This window comes from Emys orbicularis, chromosome 4 (assembly GCF_028017835.1).
Source record: "Emys orbicularis isolate rEmyOrb1 chromosome 4, rEmyOrb1.hap1, whole genome shotgun sequence".
Taxonomy (NCBI): Eukaryota; Metazoa; Chordata; order Testudines; family Emydidae; genus Emys; species Emys orbicularis.
Genome location: NC_088686.1, coordinates 41,881,628 through 41,894,137, shown reverse-complemented (window position 1 = coordinate 41,894,137; position 12,510 = coordinate 41,881,628). Strand labels below are relative to the sequence as shown.

At 47.9% G+C, this 12,510-nt stretch overlaps 1 protein-coding gene across 1 annotated transcript in view; it reads left to right on the top strand.

Moving 5' to 3' along the window:
* Positions 1-12,510, top strand: part of ADCK1 (aarF domain containing kinase 1) — a 117,656-nt gene that overhangs the window by 39,359 nt on the left and 65,787 nt on the right. Inside the window, exon 3 of the mRNA XM_065404067.1 lies at positions 6,490-6,693. Coding sequence (XP_065260139.1) covers positions 6,490-6,693 — 204 coding nt within the window. The remainder of the gene's footprint in view (positions 1-6,489; positions 6,694-12,510) is intronic.

The following is a 12,510-nucleotide window of genomic DNA, read 5'->3' as shown; positions in this document are numbered from 1 at the left end:
TGAGGGGAAGCTGAGCTGAAGTGAGGAGCTCTGCATTCAGTTCTGAACATGATGAGGATGGTGCTCATTTTTATGCCTTGTGGTAGAGAGTCCCATATTCTAGGCCCAGCTCCTGGGAAAGTTCTGTCTCCTGCAGTCACGGGCCTGCCCCCTTGGTCGACAGCATCACTGTTCTAGAGGAACGTTGCTGTTGTAGGAGGTGATGGTTGCAGAGGGACAGAAGAATTCTCAGGTAGTGAGGGCCAGTCCCAGGGATGTCTTTGAGTATTGGACAGAGACTTTGAACTGGACTCTGCATTTAGGGCCTGAAGTCAATGGAAAAGCTCCCATCAACTTTCGTGTTGCAGGAGCAGGGGTGTAATTGGGTGCCAGTGCAGAACCTCCAAGCTATTTTAATGTTTGTGGCAATCTGTGTTTCTGAGTAGGCCTGAGGTCCTGAACACATGGGTCAAGCTGACCTGGCCTGTGTCTGATAGGATCAGAAATAATCTTCTGGCTGCTGGCAGATATATGTGGGCATTTTATGCCACTTTGGTTATTTGAACATACGATAGCATTGAGGAGTCCAAAAGTGCCCTTGATAGTGGGGATGTTGTAGAGGAAGCAGATTCTTAGCAGTGTTTCCCTGATCCTGCCAACAACATCTCATTCTTACCTGGGATTCAGCTTTAGTCAGCTTCAATCAGGTGCTGGTTTGGGCAGGCACTGAGAGAGCTGGCGGACGGTGCTGCTCGTGTTTGATGTAAAGGAGAGGTGCAGCTCAGTGTTGTCTGTGTTCTGCTGGCATTTCAGCCCATGTCTCACCAGCTGTCCCAAAGGCTACAGGTAGATATTCACTGATATTAGAAAGGGAGAGGATTGATCCAAGGGGGCTCTGCAGGTGAGGGCTTTGGAGAGGCAGTTGCCCATGACAACCCTCTAGGTTGGGTCTTGGAGGAAGTACCTGTGCCATTTCAGGACATTTCTATTTAAATCCTGTAGCTTCTTAGAGGTGGAGCAGAAGTATCTTGTGATCAGTGGTATCAAATGCTGCAGAGGGGTCTAGCAGGATGTGTGTGGTGCTCTTCCCTTGTCTATAATCAGGAGGAGATCATCCACCAGAGGAACAAGTGCCTTCTATGTCCCATACTCTGATTTGAAGCCTGACTGGCAGCAATCCAGGATCCTGGCAGCTAACAGTGGGTACTGGAGACCATTTTTTGCCAGCTTTTTCATTAGGTCGCTAAGAAAAGGGAAGTTAGATACTGGATGGTGGGTTTGTGAAGTCTCTACATCGAACTGGTCCCGTTAGCACTGATTGGACTATTGTCCTATGTTTTAGGGCTAATGGTAGATTCCCCTCATCATCAGTCTGTTAGTGAGGGCCCCAGACATACTCTAATTTCTTTCACCACCCGGGAAAAGCAAGGCCAGAGACCCAGACGGTGGCCCTGGGAGCCAACAATGCTTCCATCAGTACTTCCAGCATAAATGGGCCAAATTTGTGGAAGGAGGAGAGCATTGTTTTGTTTTTGTTTTTCTGCTGCTGCTCCTGCTGTCCTGAGAGCCCCTCCTAGATGTGGGTGCCTTTCTCTGAGCAGTAGGATGATAACTCCTCACAGTGCAAGGTGGTGTGTGCTGGAGGTATTTGGAGTTTCCTAAGGGGTGGCAAAGTTCCGCAGGGCATGCCTTTGCTGTCTCTGGGGCAGAGGAGAGGTGGGCTGTCTTTGCCTCCACAGCAGGGACCCTGGTGATCTGTGTGGGCAACGGGGCAAGAGAGGGGGCTTTGGGGCAAGAACATCAGTCAGGAACAGATTCTCCCGTTCTTTTGCCTCTAGGCTGGGGAGCTTTCTGTGAGTAAATGACTCCCAGCCTCAGTCCTGTGCTTCCTGTGCCAGCCTAGTGCTAGTTCCCTGTCCTGCTACACAGAAGACTTGGATTCCATTCGCAGCGCCAATCCCTCACCCCCCTGGCCTGCCTAGTGCTTAGTGATGGTGAAGAGACGAGAGCCCTGCCTTGCTATACAAGAGACTGGGGTTCAGTCCCTAGCTCCAGTCTCTCCCTTTCCAGGCCAGCCTGATACATGATGCTCTTCAGTGCCATGCAGGAGACCTGGGTTTGATGCCTAGTGCCTTGTGTCAGTCCCTGGAGCCTCCCGATGCTTAGTGCTCTGCAGTAAGCCACACGGGAAACTTTGGTTTGGCTCTCTCGCCTGGCAGGGACTACGAGCTGTGTGGGGGCAGCATATTCATGGTTCCCATTTTGTCTCTGGGAGCTCACAGGGCTCTGGCCTGACCTTCTTCCCACATCAGAGATCCTAGAACACAAGTGGGGCTGGATGTGTTTAATTCAAACCGGCTGCCCCCAGCCTGTCCTTCCTCTCCCCTGGAATACAGGCAAACTCTGGGGAGCTATAGACAGCAATTGCCTCCCGCTGCCTTCACTGGCTGCTGGATTTTTTTCTCCTCTGCTGGAGACAGTGTGTTGAGGACAATTATCCAAGCTGCATAAAAGCTGTTTTCCTATAATGGGCTGAACTCCGTGTACTGTGACAAACTGCCCAGCTGCTCTGGCTTCCTCCTGGCCCCTTTCTCATTCATCCCTATTACTCCCTCTCTCCCTCTTTTGCTGTTTCTTTCTCTTTCATTCCTTCCGTTCCTCACTCCCTTTCTCTGCCTGTCTCCCCCATCTCTTACAAGGCAGAGGCAGGGGGAACAGCCAGGTCAAGAACCTAGTTGCCACAACAAAAGAATCAAAGGAGTCCAATAAAATGCAGCACACTCTTACCTGTGACTGCAGCCCAGACAACCTGAAGGCAGCATTTTGTGTATGTAAATCTGAGTGCACTTTTGAGCTGTGGCGGGTGTGTGCACTTTTGTAGTATGGGTTACACTCGCAAAGGTGTGTGCATCTGCGTTCGCACATGTAAGCTTATGTGTGTGTGTTGACACATCCATCTACCTGTCTGATCTATTTTGGGTTTTCTGGAGTGCCCAACACCTTAGTATCTATGTGATTCATAGGTCAATGAGGTCTGCATACAATATCCCTCATGTATCTCCTGAGTTTTCTGCTCTGCTCCATTCCCCTTCTTTTAAGGTATTGTTGTTTATAGTGAGAAATGCTTTGTCGTAGAAGAGGGTTTTGTAGGGTGCCCTGAAAGGGGTCAGACTCTGGATTGGTTTGACCTCCTCTAGCAGCTCGTTTCACAGCTGAATCCCCTTGATTCAGAGAGATTTGTCTCTGACTCCTGCATGCTTCTTCTGGCCTTGGTGAGGTGCATTGTCCCAAAGGAGAGATGCTATCACTGACGTAGCTGCGTGAGAGCTGGGAAGATCAGGACCAGGTGTTGAACTGGTACGGGAAGTGGACTGGACATGAGTGGAGGGATTGGAGCTCAGGGACAAAGCATTTACAGCAGTCCATCCTGTTGAGGGTGTCTGTGTGTGAGCGCATGCTAGTTATTTTCAAAGAGTGGAAACTCATTTTGCCAAAATGCTGCCTGCACTGATCTGTCCTGGGGTGTTAAATGGTTGATGTCCTCTACTGCAACCTGCCCCAAGGATGTTTAACTTCTTGAGCCCCCTCCAGGCATACTTTTGTCAGAGTCCCCTCACCTGCTGGCAAGGAGCTGGAGGATGTACCCTGCTTTGTCTAAAGGGACCCTAGTGCTCTTTCAGGATACTGAGGAGTTAGGCTCCAAATTTGTACTCCCTGAGTGAGACACTGGACCCAGTTTTCAAGCTTGACTTGTTTGGAGTTGGCATTGAGGGGCTCTTAGGGTCACAGGGAGGTCTCCCTGTTCCACTATTCTGTTCTACACAGGTTCTTATACCGCAATAATTACCATAGCTTCGGAGCGCTTTCCAGTAGCGCATTAAGCAACACGACTAACCTCTGTCATGTATGGTTCATTCTCTCTCAGCCTCACAAGAGAATTGTGTGTGCAATGTAGGGTTTGGGTTTGAGTCTGAGGGTTGTTTTTTTTTAATGTAGACACTGCTCTATGTTTAAATGGGAGAAGGCTGGTCAAAGAAATATGTCTTGCACTTGAAGCAGAAGGTGGTGAGGCTTGTGATGGTCTGTAGTTCCACAGCCTCTGAGCAGCCCCTGAGAAAACTCCATCTCCAGCACAGACAAGCTTTATAGTCGAGAGTTCCACTGTGCCAGAGAAGTGGAATGGTCTTCCACTTGTTGAGCAATGGTCTTCACTCTGGAGCTTTATGTGATCTTTTACATATGCTGGGCCTGGGCCATGGAGCACCTTGAATCATAGAATCGTAGGACTGGAAGGGACCTCAAGAGGTCTTCTAGTCCAGTCCCCTGCACTCATGGCAGGACTAAGGATTATCTAGACCATCCCTAATAGGTATTTGTCTAACTTGCTCTTAAAAATTTCCAATGACAGAGATTCCATAACCTCCCTAGGCAATTTATTCCAGTGCTTAACCACCCTGATAATTAGGAAGTTTTTCCTAATGTCCAGCCTAAACCACCCTTGCTGCAATTTTAAGGCCATTGCTTCTTGTCCTGTCCTCAGAGGTTAAAGAGAACAATTTTTCTCCCTCTTCTTTGTAACAACCTTTTATGTACTTGAAACCTGTTGAAGACTGAGAGCCAAGTCTGAGGACTGAAAGTCCTGTATTGCAACTTACTGGATGTGAGACTGGATGTAAAATCCCACATTGTTGTATTCATTGATCAATAATTCATAATGCTATAAGAAGAGTATTCAACCCAAGCACTTAAAAGTTAGGACATGCAGAGTTTAGGTTGAAAGCTCAGCCTTAACTCTGCCCAATACCACATTGCTTATGTTTTAATATATAGGGTATGTCTACACTGCAGCTGGGAGGTGTAATTCCCAGCTCGGGTAGATATATACATATTAGCTCTGATTTTAGCTAGTGGGCTAACAATAGCAGTGTGGCTCTGGTGGTAATGACAGTGGCTTGGGCTAGCTGCCTGAGTGCAATCCTGTCTGAGATCCTAGGTACAAGTCTAAGCTACTGCCTCTGCCACTGTGGCCACACTGCTATTTTTAGCACACGAGCCCGATCATAGCTAGCATGTGTAAGTCTACCCGAGCTGGGAATTACACTTCCCAGCTGCAGTGCAGACATAGCCTATATGTTAAAATATAAGCAGTGGGGTAGTGAGCAGAGTAAAGGCTGAGCTTGCAACCTGAGCTCTGTATTTCCTACCTTTTTAGTGCTTGTTTTTGTTTTTTGTTTTAAACTTTTGAAAGTTACACCAATGCTAGTTTTTTGCTGGTCATTTCTCCGGGTATTCTGAATATCTGAGTGACTGGGTGTGAACTGCTAGGAGCTGATGTTTGTGGCAATGTCACTGAAAAAGGGAGCTCACTCCAGAATTGCTTTTATGTTTGGGATTTGACTGACTGCTGATACCTGATGCCGTGAGGTATTAGCCACTTCCATCCATTTCTATACTTTTCTGCTATCTGCATGAGTCTTTTTACTTGTAAATTTGCTGGAATTCTAATAATGTAGCAGGATAAAGTCAGTCACAGTTTATTACTTTCCTGAATGTTGAGTGTGCCTGTGCCCCAGACAGGGAGCGTTCCTAGTAATAGTATAAGGCAGAATAAATCATTGCTATTAAAGGGTCAGGTGACTGGTACACTTTTCTGATACAGATTCAGGGTCACCGGTTGAAATCCAGACCTGGCCAGTGGACGTTTACACTTGTTTGTGGTGGTGTTGTAGCCGTCTACAGTTGTAGTTTGATGGCTGCTTGTTGGCCAATGTGAAATTAATTTGAGAGGTCTCCTAATTCCTAGTGTTCACTTCACTGAAACCACACTTCAATTGGCATGAATAGGCCCCTGGTGGCTGTCCGAGCAGAGAGGCAAGGACCGAATGGGCCCTGGAGAGCGTCCTATCCCAGCGCATGGGGGAGGGCAGAGGAGGTTGGTGGAACAGCACTGAGTGCTAAGCTGGCTCTGCCACTGCACAGGTTGTAGCTATTCTGTTGGTAAATAGGATCCTGTTGCCGAGGAGCTGCCCATCAGCACCATTTACCCCTGCTAAATTGACAGAAAATACTTTGTTTTTGTTTTGCTGTGTCTTTAAATAGAATGTCTTCCCCCGAGGAAGTTTCTGTGCTGACACCCTCAGGATGGCATCTGTCTTCCCTCTCCTCCCTCCCCCACTTTACTCCACTGCACTCGCACTGAGAACAGAGCCACGCATGTGTGTTTTAAACGGGAGCAATGGTCCTGACTTTTGCTTTATGCTGTGGCACGCCTCCTGTGGCTCTGTGTCGGTTCCTGTTCATCAACAAAACACATTCCCAGAGTTTAGCTGACAATAGGTGATGCAGGTGCACCTCCAAGGAAGAAAAAAAAAAAGCAACTGCATTTGAAACCTAAGGAAGTAAAAGTGTGTGTGCGTGCGTGTGGGGGGGAGGGGGAGCAAAGGTGGAGGGAGGAATAAGGAGCAAAGAGTTGGAGATAGGGGCTTCGCTGATGTTTTGATCTCTCTGCAGGTGCATCTGCGCTCTGCGGAACGCCTCCGGGACCTGTGCTGTGCCAACAGAGGCACCTTCATCAAAGTGGGACAGCATCTGGGGGCACTCGACTACCTTCTGCCTGAGGAATACACTCGCACCCTGAAGGTACTACACAGCCAGGCCCCACAGAGCAGCATGCAGGAGATTGAACAAGTGATCCGTGAGGACCTGGGCAAAGAGGTAGGAGACATTGCAGCCCTCACTGGCCTGCCAGGCAAACCAGCTGCAGCATGGCAGCTCTGGGCAGCTAGCCAGAGGGAAACAGGAGCAATGAGCTGCTTGGTGATTTTCCTTCATAGATGGAAACATGACAAGGGAGTTCAGGACACTGGCCTTGTGCTTTGGAAGACTTATATTACAAGAGAGACAGCTGTGGGAGTCATCTTATCCTAGCTCTGGGGCAAGTGTGGTATTTCCCACACATTGCTGGGCATGGCTGGCAAAGTCTTGTGAGAATTACAGGGGAGGGGGAGAGGGTTGCCGGGCAGGAATGAGGGACATCAGCAGAACTGTATGTGCAAGGGCCTGGGATGAGAATAGCAGGGTGCTAGAGGTCAGGACTGAGGGCCATGAGCAGAGCTATGGGGTTCCCCAGGATTGGAATGCGGGGGTGTTGCAGTTGAGGAGCGAGGTGCATTGGCAGATCTGTGTGTGGGCAGATAGCACTGCCTCTGGCTGTTCTCTACTATGTGTAGCTGGCACTGACAGCCCTTTACTTTCACAAGCCCCTAATTAACCCCAGATGAAAAAAAAAAAATAAGTCCCTTTAATAACAGCATAAATCGCTTTTGCTGCTGACACTAAGGCAACAGAGTAGCAAAGGAGGCTGCGCCATTAACCCTTGGGGCCTGGGAGTGAAGTAAGTGTGATATCCTGCGGCTTTTCAACTCATCCCTCATGGTGACAGCTCTACCCCCAGGCTGAGGAGCGCCTCGGATGTAGGGAGTAGGCCGTAGGGAGTGTGGGTATGAAGCGGAGCAGTGGGGATGGGAGTGGTATGTGGGGAGGAGGGGCAGCTTTATGCCTGGTAATGGTAGGGAATGTTGGTGGGGGTAAATGGGTCAGGGTTGCTGGGGGAGGGTTGGGTAGTGTGGGAGCAAGGGGTGCATGTCAGGTACTTTATATTATGGCTACGTGTCTGGGAATGTATTGGGGAGAGTGTGCCTGGCGGTGTGGGTAGTATGGCTAGGTGTGTGTACCTGGGAGTCTGTAGGGGGGTGTTCTGGGTGGATATGTAGGGGGTTGGAATGGGTCTGGCTCTGTGTAAGTTGTAGGGGTGGCTATTCATCAATGACATGAGGGATTGGATAAGGGGGTTGGATATTCATGAATGACAGTGAGCATTTCCCCATAGTTCAATTGCAGAGTTAATGTCAGTTTATGACCAGCCTTCATATTGCCTGTGTGTGAGACCAACACTCCCCCGCCCCCAGCTTCATCGCATGGTTAGTACCAGCTGGATTCATAGCACAGCAAATAGATGGAGGGAGAGAAACAGGCCAGTGTAACCACTCCCTGCAGTACCCATCCTCCAGCTTCTCCCTAGAGTAGAGGTTCAGCCAGCCTTCCCCTGTGGTGGGTGGAGAGGGAAGCTGGGCTGGGATTAGACAGTATTAAAACACAAAAGCAGCCGCCTCTGGCTCGGCACGCGCTGCTTCTCTCTGTAGCTGAATGGGGCGCTCGGTGACGGGGCCTTTTCTTCTCTCTTAAATGCATTTTCAGCTGCCACTGATCCGCCCTGGTTTCTTTCAGCGTTTCAGGAGTTAGATGAGCTTTCCATGCCTCATTGATTCCCAGCGAGGCAGCTCGAATCCCCCTCTCAGCAGCAGCCTTTCCTCTTAGCATTCACTTCACTCACATGGGCAGTGTCGGGGTGATCTTTAATTTTAAAGAGACAGAGGAAGCAAATAGGAATGCTAAAGAGAGAGAGAAAAGGGTATTAAAAGAGACAGAGAAGAAAGAATCAGATAGAGATAAGGGAAGAAAAATGGGGAAAAAGAAAGGCGCTGGTAAGGGTGGATCATAATGAGGTCAGAGGTAGTTGCTTGAGTCCATTAGTTATAGGCAACTGTGTCAAGGTAGTTAAAAACAAAAAGGGTTTTGAGAAGCCTAATCTGCTGAAGGCCTCCTTGCTGGAGCCTGTAGAAGGCCGTGGGCTTACACCACGGATGAAGTTAGTCCATGCGTAGAAATATGTTCACCACATTTTAAAAACAAAACGTTGAATTGAAAATTGGGATTTTGGTAAGAGGGTGGGAGTGGGAGATGGAATATTGAAATATTACCTTGGTGGGTCAGGAACCCAGAGACAACAGCATGATGCCTGGAAACCTGCAGCTAAAATGGACTCGAAGCAGATAATGAACCTGAACTCCGGAGAGATTCAAAGAAATGATCCAAACGGACCTAGGGCCCAATCTTGCTGCTGTAGAATTCATTTGCAGAACTGTCATGGGTGGGAGCAGGGGCAGAAAGTAATGAAATGAGGTTCAGCCTGGATCAATACAGATTTGGGAGGGAAAACCCACCAAAAATAGTGATATTGCAGGGAGAAATCTGACAAACAGCAAAGGCTAAAGAGATTAAGGGTGAGAGTGGCCAGCAAATTAGACAGGAGTTTGCAATGGGATGTGGTAGGGAGGGGAAAAAAAACAGTAATACTGAGTTGAATATGCAGCCGCATCATGTCATGGTGCAGGGAGGGAGTAGTCCTTCTCTAGGTGGCCTTAATGTGACCCCACCTAGAATAGCTTCTTAAAGCCCCATGCACCTGAGAAACAGAAATAAACAGAGTTCTCAAAGAGCAGCACAAATGATCAGGAGGCTGATGGGCCTGATTTATGAGCAACGATTAAAAGAGCTCAATACGCATACAGCACTTCCTGTAGTAGGAGATTGTGGGGATGTAAGAACTCCTATCATGGGCCAATAAGCTGTGTTGGAATCCAGGACCTTCAGCACTGCAGCGTGGAGCGCTACCTCTTGAGCTACAGGACTAAATCCGTTAGCTTGGAGCAGTAGAAGATGACTTTTCTGCTGATCAGACATAGAAGGAGAATCATAATACATGCCAATCAGTGGATCACACTGTCTTCTCCTATTCTAAATATATGGGAATACTGCAACAGCTCAGATCTGTGTGTATTTGGACAGTGCCTAGTGCTAGATAGGAGCTATTGAAATAAAAATAATAAATAATCGCCAATGTCCCATTGTGAGCACTGTCAGCAAATGCTGTGTTTTTAATGTCAGTCATAGTAGGTTGCTTAAATGACCATGTCAAAAGTGACAACTGTCAAAGAATATGTAAAGAGGGGTGGGGGAGAGGAAAACTTTGGGGATGAGGCTTTCCAGGAGGGTATGAATAGGAGCAATGGGATGACACTGAGCAAAGGAAATTTCACTAAATTTCAGGAAACACTCAAGGGTGGGAGCCAATGTTTCCTGTAATTTTTTCCACCCATGTGTGGAATTAATTTTGTTATGTGCACCAAAGTAATGTGCAGATGTGCGCCACCAGTGGAAGCAAAAAACCTAGATATAATATATATTTTTTAAAAGTTATCAATAGGGATAATTACTCCAGCCAGGACAAGTTAGGCATTTTAGAACTCACTACTCAAAGAATTAAATTTAAGTGTAAGAGAGAAATAAAAATTATGAAATGCATAGACCAGTCAAAAAACTCAAATAACAACACTTTGAAAGAATAAAATTACAGAGAATATATGTGCATTGCAGGAAGTACCAAGAACAACAACAACAGTGTTGGGAGAGGTGTGTGTGTGTGTGTGTGTGTGTGTGTGTGTGTGTGTGTGTGTGTGTGTGTGTGTGTGTGTGTGTTGGCTGCTGGGGAAGTTTCTGAGAGACGTACGTCCGCTGTTTCTTTAAGGCACTCCCTGAAAGCTCTCCTCCTCCTGAACCATGTCCCTCCTCCTCTGCTTTGCGGAGATGGGGCACATGGGCAGAGAGGAGGGGGAGAGACGGGGTGTGTGTGTGTGTGTGTGTGTGCACGCATGGGCTGGCTGCTGGGGAAGTCTCTGAGAGACTGTGCGCTGTCTCTTTAAGGCACTCACTCACCCGAAGGCTTGTTCAAACCTCAGAGCTGCTGTGAGTCCTAAGCCTTTTCCCCTCCCCTCTACCTTGCTCTGTGGAGATAGGGTACAAAGGCTGGGGGAAGGGGACACCATGACATCAGCACCCTCCTTCTTCCTCCCCTCCCCCGCACAGCCAGCAGGAGGGTCCCGGGAGCAGCTGCAGAAGCAACCTGGCTGCAAAGCAGCCTGTGGGAGGGGCACCTGAACACACACTGCGGGCTGGATGTGTGTGGCTCTGCTAATCAACTGCACAGCACTTGACTCTCTCCTGGGCGGCCACCCAACCATGCAGCTTACAGGGAACACAAGTGGGAGCTGTTAGTGCCAGAGGGAAGGGAAGTTTATTCAGCTCTGATTTGTATCTGTTCTTTTAACCTAACTTGACAAGGCATGTGCCCCATCCCCAAAGTTTTCCTCTCCTCCACCCCTCTTTACATATATTTTTGGAATGTAGCCAAACTACTTTCAGTGGAACCTGAGATCAGACAAAAGGTTGAAGGATTTATGAGGAGCTCTGGAAAGTAAATATTTTCTGGTAGTACCAAATCAGTAAACTTTAAAACTAGCTCTTTTAAAATAAAATAAAATAAAATAACATACTTTAGAAACAGGGGGAGGAACTGGCTGGCATTTCCAGAGCATCCTTCACCACAGTATCCAGGTCTCCCTCATGGATGGGGACCAATTCAGCAACCTGTGCAACAACTCCTTTCCTCCATGTGTCCTTGATATCTGTCTCCTCTGTTTGGCTCCAATGCTGTCCATCCCACCCCCAAATATGACTCTCTATTGCCTGATCTGTTGATTATATAGTAATTCCCAGTTAGCATTCTGTGGTTTGACAGGATTCTCATGATCAGACCCAGAGATATAGTTATTACAAGAACCCCGGTATGCACCAACGAGACAAGTTAGTAATATTTTTATTAGCACTGTTAGCAAAATCACAAACACTCCAACCCAGCAAAATAGATAATACAAGATGGCCAAAACACCCTGCATCTGAGCATCAGTATATTCACACCTTCCCTTTTAGAAAAACCTGAAGTGTTAGTCATCCTCCTCAGCAGCCGCAGCAGCGGTGTTATCATCTTGGCATCTCCCGAGGCGCGCAGGCTGCGATAGAACTTTTATAATGTGTTATGCTGATGCCCGCTGTGCCTCGTGCATATTCGGTATGGTAGCGGTTTCCGCCCCTTTTCCTTCTCTGTATTTCCTCACCCTTCTAATGTTGGGGTGCCCTTCCCCCATAGCTTACTGGGCCTTTTACCTCAAGCTCATTAACAAACATGTCAATTAGTTACCATGGCATTCTTGTGGTTGGACATCTGTTGATATTCCTAACTTAAAATAGCTAGAGCTGGTATAAATTAGCATCTTGAGTTACCTGTCAACAATTTAGTCATACTTGTTTATTACAGCGTTTTATCCTGTATGATAGAGGGTTACTCCTGGTTAGCTGCTTATGCTAAGGCTTTTGGGGCCTTATGCTTGGATTAGTTTAGCTAATCTATTGTTTTACAGGCCTTGAGGCTTGTAGGCTTGTTGCATTACTGCCTCAACTTATACCTATGCCTTTCCTAGCAAATATCAATACCTGTGGGCTACACCTCAGGAACAGTCCTCTGGTTTCCAGTGCACTGCGAAGTGGCTTAGACTCCCTGACATCTCTCCTTTCCGGCCACACTGCATGTCCTGACTCATTGTCCTACCTCTGTCTGGTCCCAATGCACCTCCCAGTGCAACCGCCTATCTGGCCCTCCTGCACACCCCAAGAAGCCTGAGCTTGCCCTCTCCCATCCAGCCCCACAATGGTCCCCATCCTGCCCAGATTGAAATGCTCACACAGCTCAGTTCTGGTCAATTCTCCAGCCCATCCTCACACACAGGCCCTTTTTAA